We start from the raw sequence: 22,699 nt of genomic DNA, 5'->3' as shown, positions 1-22,699 counted from the left end.
GTATCTCCCAAATTACCTGCTTTGCACTCGGTAGAACTATTAACTTCTGTACTGGATGGTGGCGGTACCTCATTGGATTTAGTTGGTGAACTTTTTGTATATCCCACTTTACCTCCTTTGCCTTCGGTAGAACCTTTAACTTCTGTATTGGATGGTGGAGGACCCTCATTGGATTTAGTTGGTGAACTTTTTGTATATCTCAGTTTACCTCCTTTGCCTTCGGTAGAACTTTTAACTTCTGTATTGGATGGTGGAGGACCCTCATTGGATTTAGTTGGTGAACTTTTTGTATATCTCAGTTTACCTCCTTTGCCTTCGGTAGAACTTTTAACTTCTGTATTGGATGGTGGAGGACCCTCATTGGATTTAGTTGGAAAGCTTTTTGTTTCTTCCCTTTTTTCTTCTTTGCCCTTAGTACAACTTGTAACATCTATGGGCTGTGTTGCATTAGTTTCTCCAGGCTTCTGTGGGCCCGTCTCTTTGACCTCTTTTATCTCAACACCAGCTGTGGTAGGTTCTGCATATTCTTTCGTTTCAGGAGTTCTTGTGTTTCCTGTGTTAAAACCCTTGGTTGTTTTTCCAGGTTTCAATGTAGATTCTTGAATCTTCGTTTCCATTTCTTTCGCTTTCAAACCCTTGGCAGCATCCGACTGATTTTCTGTCACTCTAGATTCAGAAGGCATACTGATTTCCTTTCCTGCAACTTCTTTGTCTTTATTGTTTGGCGGATAACTCTCACTGAATTTAATTTGTAGGAAGTCTGGATCTGTCTGGTTTTCCCCTTTTCTGTAAGAATAACATTTAGTAGTGTCCTCTGGCTTTTTATTTGTCACAGCTCTAGTTCCCACTTCAATGTCCTCTCCAGTTTCAGGTGTTGATGTGGTTGAGGTCGTTTCTGCTTTTGCAGCTGAGGCTTTTGCCTCTGAGACCATTCCCTTGACTTCAATTGACTCAGTGATAGTAATGTTTGATGATTTTTTCATTTTGGTAGTCTCTTCGGGTGTTATTGCACATTCTTTAGCACTGGTCTCAGCTTGTTTGGGTGTTGGCTTTTCTTTACAGTCACCAGAATCTGGACTTTTTTCTGAAGTTTTAGACTTCTTGTGTCCTAAGAGTTTGGAAGCTTCTTTTTTTAACAATACTGATTTCACTCCTCCTTTTGCAGGAAAATTGCCTGTTTTTACACTTCTGACAACCTGCTTGCTTGAAACTGTTTTTGCTTTGGAAACCAAGACTTTTGCCTTTGTTACAAGTTTGGTGTTCCTGGGTTGTTTTTGTATAGATAGAAGTGCTTTAATTGGAAGGAGGACAAGATTTCCAGTAGAACCTGAATTATTTGTTTCAACTGGTGTGACACTGGACACTGCAGATTTTCTGTGGAAAAAATAGAATTACATGGGATTAAATACTTTAAATGCTCAACAGAGTGAACCACGCTTCTATTCCATGCTATTATGGGATAAGACAATATTGTCCAATAAATACTAGCGGAGTTTACTAAAAATACATTAATCCTTGTATGAATTTTGAATTTTTTTTTTGTTGTTGTTTTACAGCTTATAACCTGATCCATCAACTGTGGCCTAACTACTGTCATGGATTTTATTCTTAATGATAACATTTGTGTTTAATAAAAATCCTTAACCAGGACTTTCACCTGCCTAAACCTTACTGAAGAGCTTTCTTACTTAAACCTAGTTTAGCTAGTTTTGTTGTCCAAGCCTAACAATGAGTGAGTAAGAGTAAAAGTAAATAAAATCACAGGTCACTGGAGATAAACATAGTTCACAAGTAAAATATTCTATTGCTTTATGCCTCCACAAAGCAACCTACTAAAGGAGGATAGCTTGCAGGTTTTCAGGTCTCACGCTCACAAGGTTGAAAAGCATGGTTTTAAGAAATATAAAAACTGAAGAAAGTATACGTGTCTGTAGCTCTTAGAAATGCCAAATTACCAAGCTTCACACTGTAGACTGGGTTAAAACCAGAATCATGTTATGACTAAGACTAGTTTTAAAAAGTTCCTCCACTACATGGTGTGGTACGGTACAACTCAGAGCGAATAGATTTGACTGACCGTGCAGCTAAATGCAGCAATGATAAATGGCTGATCTGGCCAATGTTGCGGGAATACTGTCTGCAATGGAAATCAAAGCTTAATTTTTTTTATTATTCTCATGGAGAGGTCTACTTTTTGCCAAAAAATTCAGTTGTTTATTTGGGCCACATAAGCTTATTTCGCTTCACTTTTCATGTTTATTCTCTGATTTCCAGTGATCTTATTAATAAGATAAAGTTTAAAATATACACACAACTTGCTCTGCTTTGTCCTCGTCTCCTTATTTGTGATCTTAACTGTCTAAAAATACAATATCAAGTCTGCTCCATATGAGACTAAGACAACAGGAGGGAAATTTGAGTTCAGTTCTAAGATAAGATGTTCTAAATGTAAAAAAGGAATTTTGAATACAAAAACTCAAGTTCACAATCAACAGTAATACAAATCTAATAATGGATTTTACTTTATGGAAAAGAAAAGAAAGAAAAAAGAAGTCCAATTGAAGCATAACTTACTGATGTGGGGGTACCGTCTGCTCTGCTGTACAACTTGAAGAGGGCTTCTCAGAAACGTCATCCTGTGTGTTGATTTATACGATTATTGAATATGTGACCATAATGCAGCAGATAAATGATGACATGTATATTTTGAAACAGCAGCAAACATTGCGACAAAGTGTTATACCTCTTCTGTGACAACAGTGATTGATATTCCTTTCACATTAAGGGTCTTTACACTCCTCAGCTTCTCAGCGTCTTCCTCCTTCTCAAAACACACGACTGCCTAAATAAGCAGACACATGTCACACACAAAACTGAGTTACTGAAAGGTTCAATGGTCACTCACTACTTTCACAAAACAAACACCAAATCTTACAGATTCTGTGTGATTAAATGATAACTACATAACGTAATGATAACGAATGATAATTAGAGATATTCTAATGATTTATAGTGACCAAAAAGGTTGATTTACAGAAATAGTAATAGTAATTCCAACCTGACACTCTAAACTTTGCAGGAGGATTAGTATTAAAATGCAGCACTTAAATCTTAAGGAAGTCTTCTCTATTTGTACTCAGTGATTCTCTGTAGTATGAAGAAACATGACATTATCATTTATAAACATTGGCTGTGCAGAGGTGACGTCTTCCAAAACCTCAGACAAAAAAAAAACATGGCAGATTGGTCTTAATATATTTGAAGATTAAGGGTCTAAATTAGGTTTCTTTAACTGTAGATAAATAACGACATGTGTAAAATTGTCTGGAGAATCCAGAGACATCAGAAAAAAAACGTTAAGTCTATAAGAGACTTTAAGATATTAAGACCAATAGTGGGCTTTTAGCTACCTTGTGGAAACAGTATCCAAATTCCGGGAGAAAATGAAAATGTGTTCAAACTGTGTAAAACAGGAAGAACTAAAATGGGGAATAATAAAAAAAAAAAAAAACCTTGTCTTGAATTTTTGTCTTTTTACATCAAATCAATTGTTTTATTTTGTTTTTTGTTATTTTTGTGCTGTTCACTTTAAAATTGTTGAAAAGCTGAAAAAGTACCAAACTATTAATTACCTTAAAGCGTACTCTAGGATTACGTTATTAATCCTGTTACTATATATCAGTTGTAAGGTTCGAACTGGTTGGAAAAACTGTTTGCAATTATTCTCTTCATACAATACACAAAGTTACAGTTAAAGCTTTGAATGGGATTTTACTTAGTCAAGCACTGACTAATCAAATTCATAAAAAAGCCTATTAAAAAGCAGAAAAAACAGAATCCTTACATAAGCCTACAGTATAATTAAGCCAATTGTTAAGCTGGCCTCCTTACTAAATGATGGTGACAAAACTTAACTAAAGTATCCCTGGTTCTGGCTTCTGGACTAAAACAACATGCGCATATTACCATATATTGGTTTGAAGCCCATCATGTATGCAAACTAGGGCTGCAATGCTTAGTCAACGTTGTCGACACTAAAAATAGTCGACAAAAAAAAACCAAAAACACTATAGAGTGAGACATTGCCTTCTAATCCTATCTCTGCTGAGAGTTGTACATGCGGAAAGTGGGAAAAAAAATTCCAGAGTGAGACATCGTCTTCTTTTGTTTTTATCTCTGCTGAGAGTTGCACATGTGCAATAAAGTCCGCCAGGGGAAAAATATGGTGGTGGACCAGGGAGCAAAACGGCGGCAGAGGACGTCAAAAGTCTGGGATAACTTCATGTTAAACTTACAAAATAAATTAAATACATGTGAGATTTGTAAAGCGGACCTTGTGTACCACGGAAGTACCTCTTCAATGCGCGAACATTTAAAGAGGAGGCACGTTGGACTTAACAACCTCATGCAAGATTTCAAAGCTGAAAGTGAAATAAGAGCCATTTATAATAATCATGAGATACATAATACGATTGGTCGACCAGTCGTTTTAATAGTCGGTGACTAATCGACCATCAGAATAGTCATTAGTTGCAGCCCTAATGTAAACAAGTTAACAAAAAGGTCTGAGTACCTGCCTGCTGTAGCTTTTTTCATAACACTAAAATTTATTGGCTTTCCACTGATGTTCAAATATTTTACAGTCTTAATGGCGCCAATATGATCATTGATCCAAGGAGATTAATTTGATTCTTCTTTCGTGGTTTTAAAAATCAAAAATGATCATTTAACAAATGTAATAGCACTTCTGTTCCAACAAGTGATTCAATGGGATTTAAGGCTAAACCAAAGGTTTAAAAAATTTTTACCTCTTTCCCTCCTACACCGTCTTTTTAACTCTTAACTGCTACACGGGGTGACCACATAACCCTTATTAACTTGTAAACTTAAGATTTTTGCAGTTCTGTTTGCTTTCCACCTGCACTTATGAAACTAAGAAGTTTCATGTATTTGCAGCAGACACCTGCTTGCAAGACTGTCTCTAAAGACTTCTTTGTGCAGCTTGAAGATATCTAAATATAGGTTTAAAGGTTATTTGTTTCCTGTATAAACAGACGTGCATACCACTACCAAAATCTTGTATAAACAACCAGCCTGGGAATGGCTTGGTGGAGAACTTGTCTCATGGGCTGAGATGAACGTCTTATTAAATCCTCTCATGAGCAAAAGCAGAATTTCCATTACATGTATGTTTTCCATGCTCTTTACCTTCTATTATACATACCTCTCGTTTGGACTTTAAAAACAAAACCGATTTGGTTTTTCCAAAGAGCTCCATAGCATCAACCACATCACTGCGACAGATGGTGTCAAAGTCTCCTTTTAGTTTCAAGATGGTTGGAGCTGAAGCTTTACGTAGCTAAGCAAACACAAAAAAAAAACAAAAAAACACAACCTTGGATCAAATTAAGACTTGATCATGACAATCAATCAATGCATTTCATATTACGGATCAAAACATCATGTCAGGGTTTTACAGCTACAAGAACAAAGGAAGAAAGTAACTTTACCAAATATTAACTAAATGTTGCAAAACAAACAACCAAACTAACTTTAGGCTTTGATGGAGAACATGCTTCGCGACTAGACTGCACTTCAGATGACTCTGTCGTCAGCTCCATCTTTACTGCGTTAGAGGTGCACTGTGAAGAAGTATCAGGGGATGAGCTACGTCGTCCTGGACTGGGTAAAGATGAGGAGACCTTTCCGTCTTTGGACAGTGTGGATGAGGAAGGTGAATTCATCTTGGCTAGCTCAGCCAGTGTGACAGAGACCACAGTTTTAACCATTTCCTCTACATTGGGCTGTGCTGCCAGAGACTGGACAGCTAGGCAAACACAGATACAAAATAAGGTCAACGTTTTGGTGGTTGTCAAGTCTTTTGTTAGATATTTAAAACATTATATAAATTATATGGTTTAAGTTTCCCAAACCTGATATTTCCAGGAGTTTTTTTGTGAGTATCTCAACACTGCTCGCCTTCTTTTCCTGAGACAGTGACTTTTCCGGCAGCGCCTGTCTTTTCTGGCCTTTCCTTGGTACTGACCCCTTCTTCGCAGGTGACGATGGTCGCTCATGTTCCTTCCTTGGTTGCTTAGGGACCTTACTTGGTGCAAAATTTTTCACAACACTCTTTATCAGTGGGGACGATTGTTCTTGCATCTTTGGTGACACTTTTTTCACATCGATCTTCTTTGATGATGATGGCTTCTCGTGGCTCATCTTTGGTGACTGTGGCCTCTCACGGCTCCTCCTCTTGGGTGATGACGGACGGTCATGGCTCCTCCACCTGGGTGATGATGACCGCTCGCGGCTCCTCCTCCTTCTCCTGGGTGAGAATGATCTCTCATGGCTTCTCCTCCTGGGTGATGATGACCTCTCATGGCTCGGGCTTCTCCTCAACCTCCTGGGTGATGATGACCGCTCACAGCTCCTCCTCCTTCTTCTGGGTGAGGATGATCTCTCACGGCTCCTCTTTGGTGATGATGATCTTTCATGGCTCCTCCTCTTTGGTGATGATGATCTCTCACGGCTCCTCCTCCTCCTCCTGGGTGAGGATGACCTCTCACGGCTCCTCCTCCTTCTCCTGGGTGAGGATGATCTCTCATGGCTCCTCCTCTTGGGTGATGATGATTTTGAATGGCTTCTCCCTTGTGAAGACCTTTTTCTATCTCTCTTCCCTGGAGAGGGTAGCTTCTCTTTGCTTCTTGAACGCGATCGATGGCGAAAGGAAGTAGGTCGGTCATGCCGTGGAGAGGGTGAATGAGACCGGGACCTAAAAGAAGTGTTAATACAATAATTATAAGTCAGTTGACCTTCAGATTAATAATAATATTGATTTAATTATTACATATTTCTAATGTAAATTATACCAAAAAAAAAAACAAAAAAAAACAAAACTTTTGCTATTCGGCTGAAAGACATTTTGATATTTAGGATTTTGTTGGTTGGTAGAATATCCTCCTTTGTTTAAGTTATTTCTAGCTTAACATGTTTACTTCCACTAACCTAAGAATGCTGCTTGGATTGTGCTGTACTCACCTTTTCCTATAATTTCTCCCTGGAGAGGATTGTCTCTCGTTACTTTTTGAGCGTGATCGATGGCGGGAGGAAGTCGGGTGGTCATAACGAGGAGAGCATGAACGTGACTGGGACCTAAAAGTAATTGTTGATACAGCAATTATTAGTCAGTTGACCTCTTAGTTATAAAAAGAAGACTGAATACATATTTCTGATGTGAATATTATGTCAAATATTTCAACATTCTGGTGAGAGCCATTATAGCATTTAGAGTGTATTCACTTTAGGATAGTTAGGGGGTTCAATTGGGTGGAGAATTTAGAAAATAATTTTGCACCTTGGTTTGTTTGCTTTTATACTACACTTTTCTCAAGCGGACCAAACTACCTAAAAAGCATCACACAGTTAACAACAACTGCTCACTTGGGGTGATTTTACCCAAAACAACCACTAACCAACAAGAAAGAAGAAAAAACCTCTTATTCAATGTAAGTAAACAAAAAAGCAACAATAAAATTGAGGTTTGTTTTTACTTTGTTTACTGCTGTTTAAACTTAATATGACTTTCATCATATTCTGTACAGTATGAGCAGCAGGGTAGGCAGCGAGCTACCGGACGTCACTTGCTCTCTTTGTTTTACTGCAGGGGTATTCAACTAAAACTGAAAGAGGTCCAGTTAGAGAAAAACCTTTGGGGCCAAGGTCCAGGAGATCATAACGACTATTTAGTGTCATTTAAAAAGAAGAAAAAAAAAGATTAGATTAAATTAGATTAATTTTTAAAATGATATATCTGACATTCATGGTAACCAAGAAAACAAGGCTGTTGATGTTAGAAACTTTTAACCTTTTGACATTTAAAGTTCCTCTTTGATGATTCTAACAACTGGCCCACCACCCACATAACAATGTAGAAAGACAGGATGTGGTGAGTGCTGATAACTGCACTTCTTCTCTGAAGTATATTCTGAATGTTGTGTTTTTCCAGTTATGTTATGTCAGTCACTTCAACTGACGCTGCACTTCTCTGAAGTATGTTCGCATATCTGGTTTGGCTCATTTACACAATCCACTCAATAAAAAGGTTCAGCTGGGGTGAAGACTTTGGAGTTGACAGACAGACACTCTTGAGTGATTATCTGACTCTGGTCTCTCCCCATCATCATGTGCTGAAAACATATCCTGAGTTCTTGTGTCTTATTTTATGTTAGGAAAACCCTGACAGTTGACACTACTTCTTAAAAAAAAAAAAAAAAAAAAAAAGGATTGTTGCGTTCACGTTTACCCCCATTCTGCATCCATGGGTTATTGCTTTATTGTGGACAGCTATGACAAAATCAGAGGGGCTTCATAACAGGAGCAGGGCAAGCCCAAATAGGCTAATACACTCAAGAAAACAAGCCAAAAACCTGCAACCCAAGACTATGTTTACAATTGATTTAATAGAAAAACTAGCCCAAACCCGCTTATAACAGGCAGATTTAGCAACACTACCGCCTTTCTTTGGCGCAGTCATCTGTATCTCTCTTTGTTTTATCTAGCTGGCTTTCTTTCTCCTTCCACCATCTTGTTTCCTGCCTCTTAAACTCTTGTCTTTCTGCGCTGTGGTGCAGCAAAGTTTACCGCCATCACATGTGATGGCTTAACTCACATGCAATCGTCTGCAAGCTTCCTGACTGTGAAGACTACAAAAGTTGTTCCAGTCAAAATAAAAGCACCCTATCAGATTTTCTATTTTAGGTCCAGGTCCATATGGTAAAGTTCTGGGTCCAGACCTTGGTTTGCTTGTGAGTGACCTTTGGTTTACTGAATGCTCTGTTTGCTTTCACACTGTAAGCGAACCACATCGGTTTTCAAGCAGATCATTATTCACATCTGAGTCCATATGCGCGTTACCACCGATTCATATGAATGATTCCATGGAAGCGGAACAGGAATAGTTTAAAGTGGACCAAACAACGTCAGTGTGAATGCACTCTTTTGCCTTTCATTAGGGGGAGGAATATCCTCCTTCATTCAACTTATTTCAAACGTTTACTTTAGGGGTGTGCACGACTAGTCAAAATGGCGTGCAAAGCATTTTTTTTTTAAAGTCAGCGTTTTCTTTGGAGGAGTTATGTCTCAGTTAGCAATAAACACCACACAACTGTTCTAGCTAAAGGGCTGCAATTAATGACTATTCTGATGGTCGATTTGTTACCGACTATTAAAACGACTAGTCGACCAATTGGATTATGTATCTCATAATTATTAAATGGATCTTATTTTACTTTCAGCTTTGAAATCTTGCATAAGGTTGTTATGCAAGTCCAACGTTCTTCGTCTTTAAATGTTCGAGCATTGCAGACGTACTTCCGTGGTACATAAGGTCAGCTTTACAAATCTCACGTGTATTTAATTTATTTTGTAAGTTTAACGTGAAGTTATTTCAGATTTTTGACATCCTCTGCCGGCGTTCTATTCCCCGGTATTTTCCCCTGGCAGACTTTATTGCGCATGTGTAACTCTCAGCAGAGATGTCTCACTAGTTTTTTATTTCCCCCCGACAATAGTCGACAGGTAAATTAGTTGTCGACTAGTTTTATTGTTGACTAATGTCGACAATGTCAACTAATCGTTGCAGCCCTATCTAGTTACAGCAGAGTCCTGTGTCTGCTTCACCACTGCTGGGTAAAGTGAAGGGAACTAACCCTGAACTAGCTGCAGCTTCACCCAGGAGGAATCACCTCTCCTCTGCCACCTGAAGTCAGTCTGGAAACGAAAAGTTTAGCAGCTGTTACTGTCAAAGTTTTCACGGCTAGTGGAGGCACAGAAATGCTGCTTCAGAAGCAAAAGGACCAGACCGAAAGACGAGGAAAATAACTGGTTTTTTGTTGCTGAAGGCTCCTGTGGGTGCGGTGTTTAGCTCACGTTGCATAGCAGGCCGCCCATAAAGAAATCCCATCTCCCTGACCCACTTTCTCATCTATCTGCTGAACAATTAAGACACCAGATCCCACACAATGTTGAATGAACACACACAATATACACAAAACATCTCATACACATTTTACAATCTCCATTTGGAGAGATTTTATTATTGATGACATCATGATGTCATGACTAATCGTTTTTTTTAAAAAGGCCTGATTATCTGATACAAAAATCACGTAAAACGCTAATCCATAGTTTACTCCCACAGACGTGTATGGTTCTGGGATTGTGTGGAACTTGCCTTTTCCTGTCTCTTCTCCTTGAAGGGGATCGTCTCTCATTGCTTCTTGACCGCAATCGATGGCGGGAAGTAGAGCTGTCATACCGTGGGGAGCATGAACGAGACCGGGATCTAATGGAAGTATTGATAACGCAATCACAAACCAAGTCTCATTACACATTTCAGATGTGAATGATATTAAACAAATATTTCAACATTCTGTTGAAAGCCATTTTGGCTTTTAGCAATTCATTATTTGTTGGAAAATCCTTCATTTAAGTTATATCCAACATTTTTACTTTCACAAACCTCCAACTGTGTCTTGGGCTGTGCAATACTTGTGGCCTGTAACTATGTTTCTGCCTTCTTCCTTCAGAGCTGTGCTGGCGAGGAGGGCTGTGCGATCGGGAACGAGAACTACTCTTCTGCTTTGTTTTCTGGTGACGTTGCTGGGAATTCTGTGCAAGAGTTGATGAAGTCTTAGTCTGTCCACCTGGAGGACTAAAAGAAAAACAAGAAAAGATCAGTTGGAAACTAGAAACAAACACAGACAGTAATATTGTGGTTGTTTGGTTTGTCTGAAGACAAGTAAATGTACCTTTGCAGTGGTGGTACTTCAGCATCCCACTCTGGGTACCTGCATTAAATTCAAACACAGTAGTTTAAAAACAGCAAAGAAATCGCATTTTGTTAAAGGAAGATTCTCTGCTTTAATCTTTTAGAAGATATATTCTTATTTTCTAAGATGGCTTAGTAATAGTCGGTAAAAACTTGATAAAGATGAAATATATGAATTTTTCTGTCCACAATTCCTCTGACAACAGCAATTATCAATCCTTAAGCTTTACATGGTGATCTCAGAAAAATGAAAGAAAAAAAAAAGACTAACTGTTTCCGGAGGCGTTTGCAGTTGACAGCGTGCAGGTTGGTTTTCACATGGGAGATCCAGTCCTGACAGAACAACAAACAGTTAATTGGAAAGACCGCACGCCCATGACAATTTTCTTCAGCCTAAATTGTCCAGCTGCCGTTTTTATAAGCAAGTGACATTTTGCACATTTCACTCGAGTTCACAACTGTCCAAATCATTTAATATGAAAACTACAGGAGTGGTTCTGTTAGTGACAAACAAGAGAGACAACATGTGTTATTGGGCTCCGGATTCTGTCATTTCCAGCTCTTCACTCTTGTGTGACGTAAAGATGTTTCCTTCAAGCCAAAAACGACAAAAAAACAACAACAACACAAAACCTGGTAATTAAGAGAGTGAAAAAAAATAAAAAGTCAAAAACTGCTACTATGCTAATGTCATATAAGCTTTAATCCATAAGAAGAAAAAAAAATTAACAGCATCATAAAAAAACAAAGTTATACCAACATTAATATGTCAAATAAAATAAAGGAATATAAATATCAAAGAATTTCCAAGCTAGATCCTATTTTTCTTTGTATCTAGGTGGAAGATATTCATCCATATAGAGCAAGAATTTGACAGATACCATTTTTATTGGTGTAACTTTGGTCTGATCCTTTAATTTCTTTTATGGGTTACAGTCTGCACAGGATGGAAACTTTTTACAAACACAAAACTACTACAATAGTAAATATTTCCAATGGGAGGCAGCTGTTGCAAGAGTAGAGAAATTTGGAGGCACTTACATTACCTACTGCTGTATTTTCTCTGTTAACTAGACGTGTAGCAATACAGTGACCTACAGTGATGGATCCATTTAGTGATTAATGATCTAACTGTATTGTCTGACAGTAAACTAGTTCAATTTGGAAACCATTTTTTTTAAAGCACTCGTTTTATAACACTGGTTTCAATAGACACTGAGAATAATTTGACATATGGGAGAGGAAAGCTAGCAGTTTGTCAATGCCTGTGGCTACTGCTTAAATCAATGAGGTCTATCAGACACTGTGTAACAAAGGGTGACCTTTACAGGCTTTAATTGGCAGCTCGTTAACTAGCTGGTCGCAGCTCCGCTGCAGTCCCTCAGTACCAGAGCAACATAGCTGATGAACAGCTGAGTGCAGCAGCAGTGGAAAGTCTTAGTTAATAGTTTTGGATAAAGAGTAACCTTAACTGTTTATGGGTTTTCCTGTTCTGAGGCCGTGTACGCCCATGTAACCACTAACCCAATTTATTGTTCCAATCCATAAAAGTGTGGCTGCTTAAGTGTCCTGCTTAATTATTGTCTTATAAACGACAATGGTCTGACCTACATGGTCTGAGAGGAGTTGGATGGCTAACAATATCACAAAATTGGAAGAGACTCAATGTGCTGCACTGCTATTTGTTAAAGCCTCAGTAATATTTCCTTGTAGGCTATTCCTTATTTAAGACTGTAGTGGTACAGATAACAAACATTGGGCCAATCTGTAAATTAGTTATCATTGAGAATCAGAGGTGATAAGATTTGAATGAATAATTAAAATTATTCCAATCCTTCATCTGCAGACTTCTTTCCCATAAAGTTGTTAGACAATGTAAGCATACTAATTAACAATTTGAGCACTTTCATTCGGTAAAGTGGTTTTCAGTCATGACATTCTTGCTTAATATGGTTCCCACTACATGATTTTTGTGTTTATCAATATTTTACACCAAAATACAAAGAAATTAAACTTTTTTTTCTTTTAACATTCACAAATGAATGTTTCTTAAGATGTAAACAAAAAACACCAAATAAGACAGCTGCCAAAAACCAAAATCAAAAGGGGTACATTTATCTTGCATCATGTTTAGACTTTTAGGTCTTCCTCTTCGTGCTTTTCTTGGTTTCACTGTCAGCAATCCCACTGAAGATCATTTCATGTCAAATCCCTAACACCCACTGTAAAGTCTGCAATGGCCACAGGGATTTAAAACATTAAAAATTAATCAGATTTTACTTTTCCCCCCTCATCAAGGCCAAGTCATAATCCTTTCCTATGATTTATATAACAAGTTACAGATGTGGCACTTGTTACACCCTGCCTAACAAAAAGGGAGGGAGGCACAAAAGTGGTAATTTACAAAAATATTAATTGATTGAAAAAAAAAAACTAAGCCAAAACAAAAAGAACAGAAGAAAGCCTGCAAACTGTACAGAACCCAGGCTGGTGAGGCTTTTGAGCACACTGGGCCCACCTGCAGCACAAACTGGGCCGTCACAATAAGTGTGTACACTGATCAGCAACAACAAGGACAGACACCATCTCTACTCCCCTAACATTTTGCAATTCCACTCCGAATTAAAAGTATTTTATTTATTCATTTTCACAAGAGTAAAAGATGCTGATTCAGAAGCTGATTGAGCATGTCAACAGCTGTGGTCAAATCAGCTGATGTTATTAAAGTAAAATAGCACCGACTTGTATATTAGCCCTCAGATTTAACAGGTCTCGTGTGAAGACCTCCTGGGTTAAGTCATCCAAGAAAACTGAGCATTAAAGACTTCACATTTTCACAAGCTTTTATACATTTTTATAATCTTCATTTTCATATGATTTCCCACTGTTTTGTAAAAATGCCTAAAAAAATTTAAAATAATTTGTCAATTCATTTGAACCCTTTACAGACTCAATCACAAAGGAATTTTTAGTGTCTCCACAGACAAACTATATTTACATAATACAAACACTAGACTTGGTTGCAGGCAACGCTCAAAAGTGGTTACAGAGGCATATGCACCATTTTGGTATGACATCCTGTGTTTTACTAACACCTCTGAATGCTTTGGGAACTGATGTTACTAAATATTGCGGCTTTTTAGAGGAATCTTTATTAATTCACGCAAAAAAAAAAAAAAGATTTAAGCTTCTTAGTCAGTGGTTGGCTTTTATATCTCCAAACATTTTTATTAAGAGCCAGAGTTGGACTGCTGGCAGGTCAGTCAAATCCATACTATGCATTCTGCAGAACAGGGTCTGGCATTGCTCTGCTAGAATTAAACTTTCCAGGAAACAACATTATACCTACAAAGCCTGTATTTCTCCAAATGTTTATTGTAGTAACCAAACCCCTTCAGATTTCTGACCAAACAACAGCTCTCAGACACCACACACAAGAAAAGTCTGCTGAAATTATGTGTCAAGGACAAGCTGCATAAACTCCCAAACCAGGACTGCAAGAACAAGGACTGAGTAGTAACAGCCTTAAGAGTCTTTGTTTGGATGAAGACACTTTCTTCATCCAAACAAAGAATCTTCCAGAACACTGTTACTTGCATATTCGATAAACTTCAGCCCCATTGCACCACTACCAACTCTTGCGTGCGTTGCTGACATCAAGTTATAAATCTACATATTCCATATTCTCTATGTGGAGCTGGTCAGTGAAGACACTAAAAAAATCCCTTATGGTATGTTTTTCCATGTTTTCTGCCTTACCTATGGCACTAAAAGTATGTACCTTCACCTTAAATGTCATTCAACACATAAGAGGGGGAAGGAAAAAAAAAGCTATCCCCAAGTTCTAATAGTATCTGTCTTTATCAACCTCTACGATCAACCAAAAGAGTAAACATCATTCCCTAACTCACCAACCTCTACTGGCTTCCTGTAAACGCCATCCTCTACCAAAAGTGTCATTTAAAAAAAAAATTTGAAAATTAAATTAAATTCTGCACATTGAAACTCAATAGCAGTTCAACCATTTCATAGCATTCTTCCCTCTCACTGCATGTCATATCTCGTAAATTAAACATCTGAGACTAACACAAGCTCAATACTAAAGTTTTTTCCAAGTAGCTTTTCCCCTTTTATTTGCACATTTTTAACTGTAATTTTTTATAGAATTTTGTTTTTGTACTTTAAGTGTGATAAGTTAAATGTAATTTTGTATGTTTTCTTTACAAAAATTCGAAAAGTGCATGCCATCTAGACCAACCTGGTTTTAGTCATGTTGCATCCAAAGCCCACTGACTATGTAGGATATTTAGTGTGCCACTGTCTGTAAGCTGTCATTTTGTCATTCGAAGTCCATTGTATTAGCCATCTTCAAACATCTGGCATCATGATCTCTAAACCAGTTTCGTATATGACTTCTCTTGAACCCAATTAGCAGAAATCCATTTTAAATCACTGTGGCCAGTATACAAACATCCTTAAACATTTTAAATTAAAATCCTTCAGGACTTAAAAAAAAGAAAAAAAAAGAAACCTATTTCAATTAATAAAGAAAAAAATATCAGACGGTGAAATAGCGAAACCACCTACATCCTAAACAGAAAACAGAGTGCCGTGTTCCACTCACCTTTATGTAAGTACATTCTGTCTTACATAAAGAACAGGTATGTGAAAACACTTTCGGTGTGGCCCCTTCATAATCATGCATCATGGCCGCTGACGGCAGACCCTTGGAGGACGCCTTCTTTGCTGGAGATTGTCGTTTAGAACATGGCAGTTGAGTGACACCTGCAGAACCAAGGACTGGCTGGGATGGAGGATTAACACTGGGGTGAGGATCACTGGGAGCAATCGCTGAACCTAGAAGGGGACGTGATGCATCCATGACAACAAAGCTCGAAAGAGTTGGAGGTTCAGGCTTTGCGGGAACTAACGATTGAGACTGCAAAGCTTTCCACATCTGCAGTACTGGTAGATTCTGCATCTGCTGCTGAGTAGCTGAAGGCTGTTGTACCTCCTGCTTAATGTGTCCCTTTGTCACCTGCTCGGCCTCAGAAGACCCTTGTCCTTGGATTTTACTGGAACCATCAATGCAACTGTTGTTACCGCTCATGAGCACATGGCTGGGTTGGCCTGAATTTTCATCGTGAACTGAAGCGTCAGATGGTTGAGTTTTTGATGTGGACTCATGAACTGGGTCTTGTGAATGAGGAGATTTGGATACTTCCACCTTAAACAATGTCCTGTCACAGTCTTTCTTCAGCAGGGAGAAACTGGTGACGATTGGTTTGGAAGTCGGGTTTGGTTGGGCCTCCACTTGTTTAGCTTGATCGCTGCTTGAAGGAGCCACAGAGCTCTGTGTTGAGTAAACACTGGTGATGGAACTCATCTGATCATCTGAAGAAACCAAGAAACCGCTTTTCACTGCCATCGTACTTCCCTGCAGCGGTTCTCTACTGTGGCTGCTACTACTGAACGTGTCCATCAGCAACAAATTTTCACCACTGTTAGCTGTGCTGTCAGTGGTCCTTTCAATCTTATCCTTAAACTCTGGAGTCTGTTTGCCAGATTCTCCACATTCATTCACTTTCCTTGGTTGAAGTACACTTGGTGGCATGTTGTCCTGTTTTATCGATGACCCTCGAGAACCACTTGTTTCATCCATTCTACTCATGCTTGTGGAAATTTGGGCTTCAGAGTGGGGTAGCGACTGAACTGCAGCAGAAGTTCTCTTTGCCTTCTGAAGCCGGATGTGGTGCAAAATGAAAGGCAGGTTCTCAGCAGTTGTTTGATCATCAGGGTAAGAGAGTAATACATTCAAATCATCTTTTTCAAGTCCAAAGTCCTTCATGATCTTGTCAGCTAACTGTTCTGGAGTGTCCGACATGCAGCTGGACTCAGGAGGCACAGGTTGACCAACTCCACCAGTGCCATAATCACACAACTCTGAACTGGATTTGGAGGAATAATCTTCAGGGACCTTACTGCAGACTGGTAACCAGTTCAAGGAGCTACTGTCACTGTCAACTTTAGAAAGTCTATGTCCTTGAGTGTCTAAGTATGCCAGAGAAGATGTCCCACCTCTGTTTGAAGAAGGGTACCCATCTCTGTGAGTGCTGGTGAAGTGAGCTCCCTGGCCTACAGGCTGAAAAATCACCTCCTCTTTGACTCGAATCTTTGAGTTTAGAGTACCCGCAATGGGCCCACTCTCTTCAGACCTGTAGTTCACTGATGGAGTTAACTGCGGTGGAGCTGCTGCCCCCGAGCTTGCAGAAGCAGCTCCCAAAGAGTCAATTCTAGATGTATGTCCAAAATGAGGCAGTCCTGTCCGAGGCTCCCACTGTGTCGGACCACTGTAGACTCTATTTTGCCCCTGGGAGGAACTTTCAGGGACAAAAGGGTTATACGGGGGATAGGACATTGTGCTGGCAGGTTCAGAGGATTCAGAACAATCACAGCAGGTGCTGGTGGTGCAGCGGATATGTATGACTTGTTAGAGTTCGTCCTGAAGATTACAGCCTGGCCACCAACCGTGACAACATTGTACATCTACGTCAGTGGCTCAGTGGGCTTTCAGATGAGCCCACCGCACAAATGCAGGCTGCCTTCTGACCAATGGCAAGAGCCTGGTGAGCCTTGAAAGTCAAGGACCCAAGACCAGGAGAGGAGGAGGAACAATCCACTAGCAAAGAAAAGCTGTAAAGTAGACAAAAGAAACAAAAAATGGGGTTATTATACAGACTGTAATTCAGTTTCTCGAAGGGCTGGAATCCATCATCTGCAAAGTCTCGTCTTGATTTGCTTCTCATGTTCCTTCCTGTCAGAAACATATTCTGTCAAACACAACTTGTTTGCCTCCATTTAGAATAAACAATAGACAAAAGCCTCAAACAAATTACAAAGAGAATGAAAAAAGCAAGCTACAGCTAAAATCAATTTCTTTTCTTGGCCTCAAACAGTTGAATCTAGCATCAGCAGATGATAGTAACTAAATAAGCCTAAAAAATGTGCCCTCCCCCCACTTCAGAGTGTACAGAATGAAAAGAATTCCAGCATTTTTTTAAGAAAAAAAGTGTAATTTTTGACAAAAAAATTAAGGCAGGGAAAATTCTTAATGTCTTAAGTAAAATTCTGTCCTCTGCTTTCATGGTGCATTCACACCAGGATAGTCTGGAGGACTTTTATTTGGATAGGAAATGGTGAGAAATTAAATTAGACTGGCCAGGAATCGAAAATGGCTGATTCAACTCAGTAAAAAATGGAGCAACAAGAAAATTATACAGCCCTGAGCACTAGGAGAGGCAGCAAAATATCCAACATGCTTTGCTACAGTGCTGTCAGTCTACGATGCTTTACTACAGTCACTGTCTTTCAATGGTTCAGTGCATGGCCCATTTGCTTTCACACTGCAAGCGAGACCAGAATGTTAAGACCACTCTAAAAGAACTGTACTGTCTGTGGAAGCGATCCAGGCTTTGTTTAAAGTGGACCAGCGCCAGTGTGAATGCACCCCAATTCTGAATTCTCTGTTTTTTTTTTGGCATGTTATACTTTCAAAATACTCAAGGATCTGTTTCCTAAAAATAGGGAAGTTTTGCAGTGTTTTGTCTGCAAATATTAACCATAATTTTGACAGTCCACAAAAAATTAACTGGCATCGGAGCAGTGGGACAGAATTTAAGCTGAAACAAAAGACTGTTGTTGGTGCTACCACTGTGGAAGGTAGCTTTACAGGGCAAACCAATCACAGCTTTGGTTGGTCATCATCATTTCCAATTGCTCTTTAAAACACCCGCTGTACATATTTTTTTCAGCTGCACAATGTTAGCTGTTTTTTTTTTTTATGTGTACACTAGAAAACCACTCAATATTTAAGGTCTAAAACGTTTATTTTAAAGGTCGGGACTAAGGGGAATTAACAACATTAACAGTAATTGCCAATGACAGGTTTAACTCATGAACCGTGCTTAAACTTCTGAAACAGGAGTCACCAACTTCGGTCTTCAAGGGCTATCATCCTGCAGATTTCCCTGCTGCAACACACCTTACTCAAATTAAAGTGTAACTACATCCCCTACGTTATGTGTAACTCCACTGCCGAATCTTGAAAAATGCCAGAAACTGCAAAGGTTGGGGTGGTAGGTGTGGGTAGGTCAGGGGGCAGAAAGTAATTAACACAGGCAGAAATGATTGACAAACAGCAGCTCAGTGGCCACTAGCAAGATGGAAAGCAAGATTCACAAAGCACCTACACCACAGAGTGGTACAGTATCTCACAAAAGTGAGTACACCCCTCACATTTTAGCAAATATTTAGTTTTATCTTTTCATAGGACAACAATGAAGACATTACACTTTGATATAATGTACAGGAGTCAGTGCACAGCTTGTTCAACAGTGTAATTTTATTTTCCCCTCAAAACAACTCAGCACACAGCCATTCATGTATAAACCACTGGCAACAAAAATGAGTACACCCCAAGTGAAAATGTCCAAATTCAGTCAATATTTTGTGTGTCCACCATTATTTTTCAGCACAGCCTTAATCCTGTTGGGCATTGAGTTCACCAGAGCTTCACAGGTTGCCACTGGAATCCTCTTCCACTCCTCCATGACAACATCACGGAGCTGGTGGATGTTAGAGACCTTACGCACTTCCACCTTCCGCTTGAGGTGGCCCCACAGATGCTCAATAGGGTTAAGGTCTGGAGACATGCTTGGCCACTCCATTACCTTGACCCTCAGCTTCTTTAGCAGGGCAGTGGTCATCTTGGAGGTGTGTTTGGGGTCGTTGTCATGTTGGAATTCTGCCCTGCGGCCCAGTTTCCTCAGGGATGGGATCATGCTCTGCTTTAATATGTCACAGTACATCTTGGCATTCATGTTTCCCTCAATGAACTGTAACTCCCCAGTGCCGGCAGCACTCATGCAGCCCCAGACCATGACACTCCCACCACCATGCTTGACTGTAGAGAGGACGCACTTGTCTTGGTATTCCTCACCTGGTTGCCGCCACACACGCTTGACACCATCCGACCCAAATAAGTTTATCTTGGTCTCATCAGACCACAGGACATGGTTCCAGTAATCCATGTCCTTATTCTGGTTGTCTTTAGCAAATTGTATGCGGGCTTTCTTGTGCACCATCTTTAGAAGAGGCTTCCTTCTGGGACGACAGCCATGCAGACCAATTTGATGCAGTGTGCGGCGTATGGTCTGAGCACTGACTTGCTCACCCCCGACCTCTTCAACCTCTGCAGCAATGCTGGCAGCACTCATGCGTCTATTTCCCAAAGATAATCTCTGGATGTGACGCTGAGCACTTGTGCTCAACTTCTTCGGGCGACCGTGACGAGGCCTGTTCTGAATGGAACCTCTGCTTTTAAACCGCTGTATGGTCTTGGCCACCGTGCTGCAGCTCAGTTCAAGGATCTTGGCAATCTTCTTGTAGCCTAGGCCATCTTTATGAAGAGCAACAATTCTTTTTTTCAGATCATCTGAGAGTTCTTTGCCATGAGGTGCCATGTTGACTCTCCAGTGTCCAGTATGAGAGAGTTTGAGAGCGTTAACACCAAATTTAATACACCTGCTCCTCATTCACACCTGAGACCGTGTAACACTAATGAGTCACATGACAACAGGGATTCAAAATGGCCAATTGGGGCCAATTTGGACATTTTCACTTGGGGTGTACTCATTTTTGTTGCCAGTGGTTTATACATGAATGGCTGTGTGCTGAGTTGTTTTGAGGGGAAAATAAAATTACACTGTTGAACAAGCTGTGCACTGACTCCTGTACATTATATCAAAGTGTAATGTCTTCATTGTTGTCCTATGAAAAGATAAAACTAAATATTTGCTAAAATGTGAGGGGTGTACTCACTTTTGTGAGATACTGTATTTGAGGTGGAAGACTTTTCCTCTCGTGAATCTCCTCAGCTACACATGAACAAAGTGGTCCTGAACCACATCAGTCTGAGTCATTAGTGCTGTTATGCCGGACTGTCAGCAGCTCCAGCAGCTCTGGAAAGCTGTGGAGACTCGCTGCAGGTTGTGGCAGCTGAAGGAAGTGCTGCTGGAAGCTGCCGCTGCCACAATTTGAGCTGCTGTCTGTTGCCAGATGAGGATCAGCAGGTAAAGAATAAAGTCTGATCTCACTTTTACACCCATTGCACGAATATTTAATCAGCAACTGTGAAAGAATAGAAGTGTGAAACGTACCAATCTACACCTTATAAGTTCACATCCCTTTATATGCGTTGGTGGATGCAGTTTTCATGCCTGCAAGGTGAGGACCTGCCTATTTTAGATCGGGAGGGAGGGGGCTGTGAGGTTTTTAAAATTTTCTGGTGACGTAGAGAAGCATCAAGTACAGTTCTACTTTACGGAAAAAAACAGGTTTTACCCTGTAGAGGACGTTATGAGCCATTTTAACCCACAAAATAAATTTTGTAAGAAAATTTAAAAATGACAAATTTCATTAAAAGTGTAGGTGGTTTTCATTGCAATTAAGTAAAACTATGTTGTTTACAGCTCAAAAGACTCGTGTTTGGGTGCACTACCTCTTTATTGGGTCATTAGCAGGCTTGTGCAGAACTTAAGCTGTTGAAGAGAACCAGTTCATTTAAACCAGGTGTGTTGCAGCAGTGAAACAACCTGCAGGACGGTATCTTGGGCTGAACGATATTTTTACATCAAAATGGCAATTAGTAAATCTTAAAAGAGTGTGATTAATTTTCATGTTACACAGGGCCTGATCCAGGTTACAAACCTACGTCGTGCACAGCTTTATAAATGCACTCCTCAAATGTAATTCTTGTATCTTTCTTTGGGTGACCAAATGTTTTCTTTACCCATATATGTCCTCTTTTTGAGTTAAAAAAAGAGGACATGTGATTTTGCTTTCTCCCAGCCTCGGATTTGTGTTGCATTTCATTCCCCACGCTCATCCTAATATGACTCAGAAACTACTACAACGATAGTAGATTGAGCTTGTTCGGCTACACCTGTGATGGCAATGAGGTTCTCAGCATTAGTTCTCTCTTCACCTCCTGTCTGCATGCCAGAAAATACGTGGCTTCATCCACCTTGGATAAAGCCACATAATTTCCGGCATGCATTTTGTGCTGATTGGAGCGTCCCTGCCTGTACACGCACACGTGTGTGTGTGAAATGAGGTCCTGTGGTGTAAATAAAATAAATAACATCCAGCTGTTTAGTCTTTACTACAAGGACAAAGAGCAAATTGCATCTTGCAGTTTGTAAGTGAAGCTGTCCACATCTCAACTCTACTTGCAATACAATACAAAGCAGTTTAAATTTTGATGCCATCTCATGTGGTAATCCTCCATCTCATAAAAGATATATATTTCTGCATGAACTCTGAACAGAAGTTGTGAACTACATCTTAACATTTGTCAGAAATATTGCAATTACATTTTTCCAGTTCAGGCCTGACCATAGCCTTCGAGTTGGTGACCTCTGTTTTAAAGCCAAACCAAAGCACACATTCAAAACACACTGCCAGTCTGCACCCATCCCATACATGAATTTCATTTTGAAACAATTTTTTGTTTTTATGAGTTAGTTGTATAAAAATGGACTGCTCTGTAATCTGGCATTGCACATTCCTGCCAGCGGCCAGGACTGATACCAGCAGTCTGTGCAGTGCTCTGTGAGTTACTAGTCACAGTCCATTTATTTTCTGTTAAAATAGTCTGATCCCGAGGGTCAACTTACATGATACTATGACATCAGGCTAGGCCAGGTATATGCAACTCCAGTCCAGAAGTTTTAGATGTGGTGAAACAGAGAAACATTTAACTCAAATTACTGAGTAAAACCTGATAAGCCGTTGGATCCTTTTTCATTT

General features: G+C 39.6%; 1 protein-coding gene across 11 annotated transcripts in view; it reads right to left on the bottom strand.

The window, feature by feature from the left end:
- LOC121639498 overlaps positions 1-22,699 on the bottom strand; it is an 80,862-nt gene that overhangs the window by 42,682 nt on the left and 15,481 nt on the right. For 5 of the 11 annotated variants that reach the window (XM_041984778.1, XM_041984788.1, XM_041984777.1 and 2 more), the window contains exons 3-13: positions 15,456-17,524; positions 11,103-11,164; positions 10,812-10,850; positions 10,523-10,714; positions 10,235-10,345; positions 5,934-6,775; positions 5,553-5,827; positions 5,225-5,359; positions 2,744-2,842; positions 2,575-2,636; positions 37-1,374 (exon numbers count right to left, since the gene is read on the bottom strand). In XM_041984778.1, the coding sequence (XP_041840712.1) occupies positions 37-1,374; positions 2,575-2,636; positions 2,744-2,842; positions 5,225-5,359; positions 5,553-5,827; positions 5,934-6,775; positions 10,235-10,345; positions 10,523-10,714; positions 10,812-10,850; positions 11,103-11,164; positions 15,456-17,249 (4,949 nt within the window). In that variant the 5' untranslated portion in view covers positions 17,250-17,524. Of the gene's footprint in view, positions 1-36; positions 1,375-2,574; positions 2,637-2,743; positions 2,843-5,224; positions 5,360-5,552; positions 5,828-5,933; positions 6,776-10,234; positions 10,346-10,522; positions 10,715-10,811; positions 10,851-11,102; positions 11,165-15,455; positions 17,762-22,699 lie in introns of those variants that run through there. The other 6 variants (XM_041984786.1, XM_041984787.1, XM_041984784.1 and 3 more) reach the window with 5 other exon arrangements.

This window comes from Melanotaenia boesemani, chromosome 5 (genome assembly GCF_017639745.1).
Source record: "Melanotaenia boesemani isolate fMelBoe1 chromosome 5, fMelBoe1.pri, whole genome shotgun sequence".
Lineage (NCBI taxonomy): Eukaryota > Metazoa > Chordata > Actinopteri > Atheriniformes > Melanotaeniidae > Melanotaenia > Melanotaenia boesemani.
This window is presented reverse-complemented; position numbering and strand designations above follow the sequence as displayed.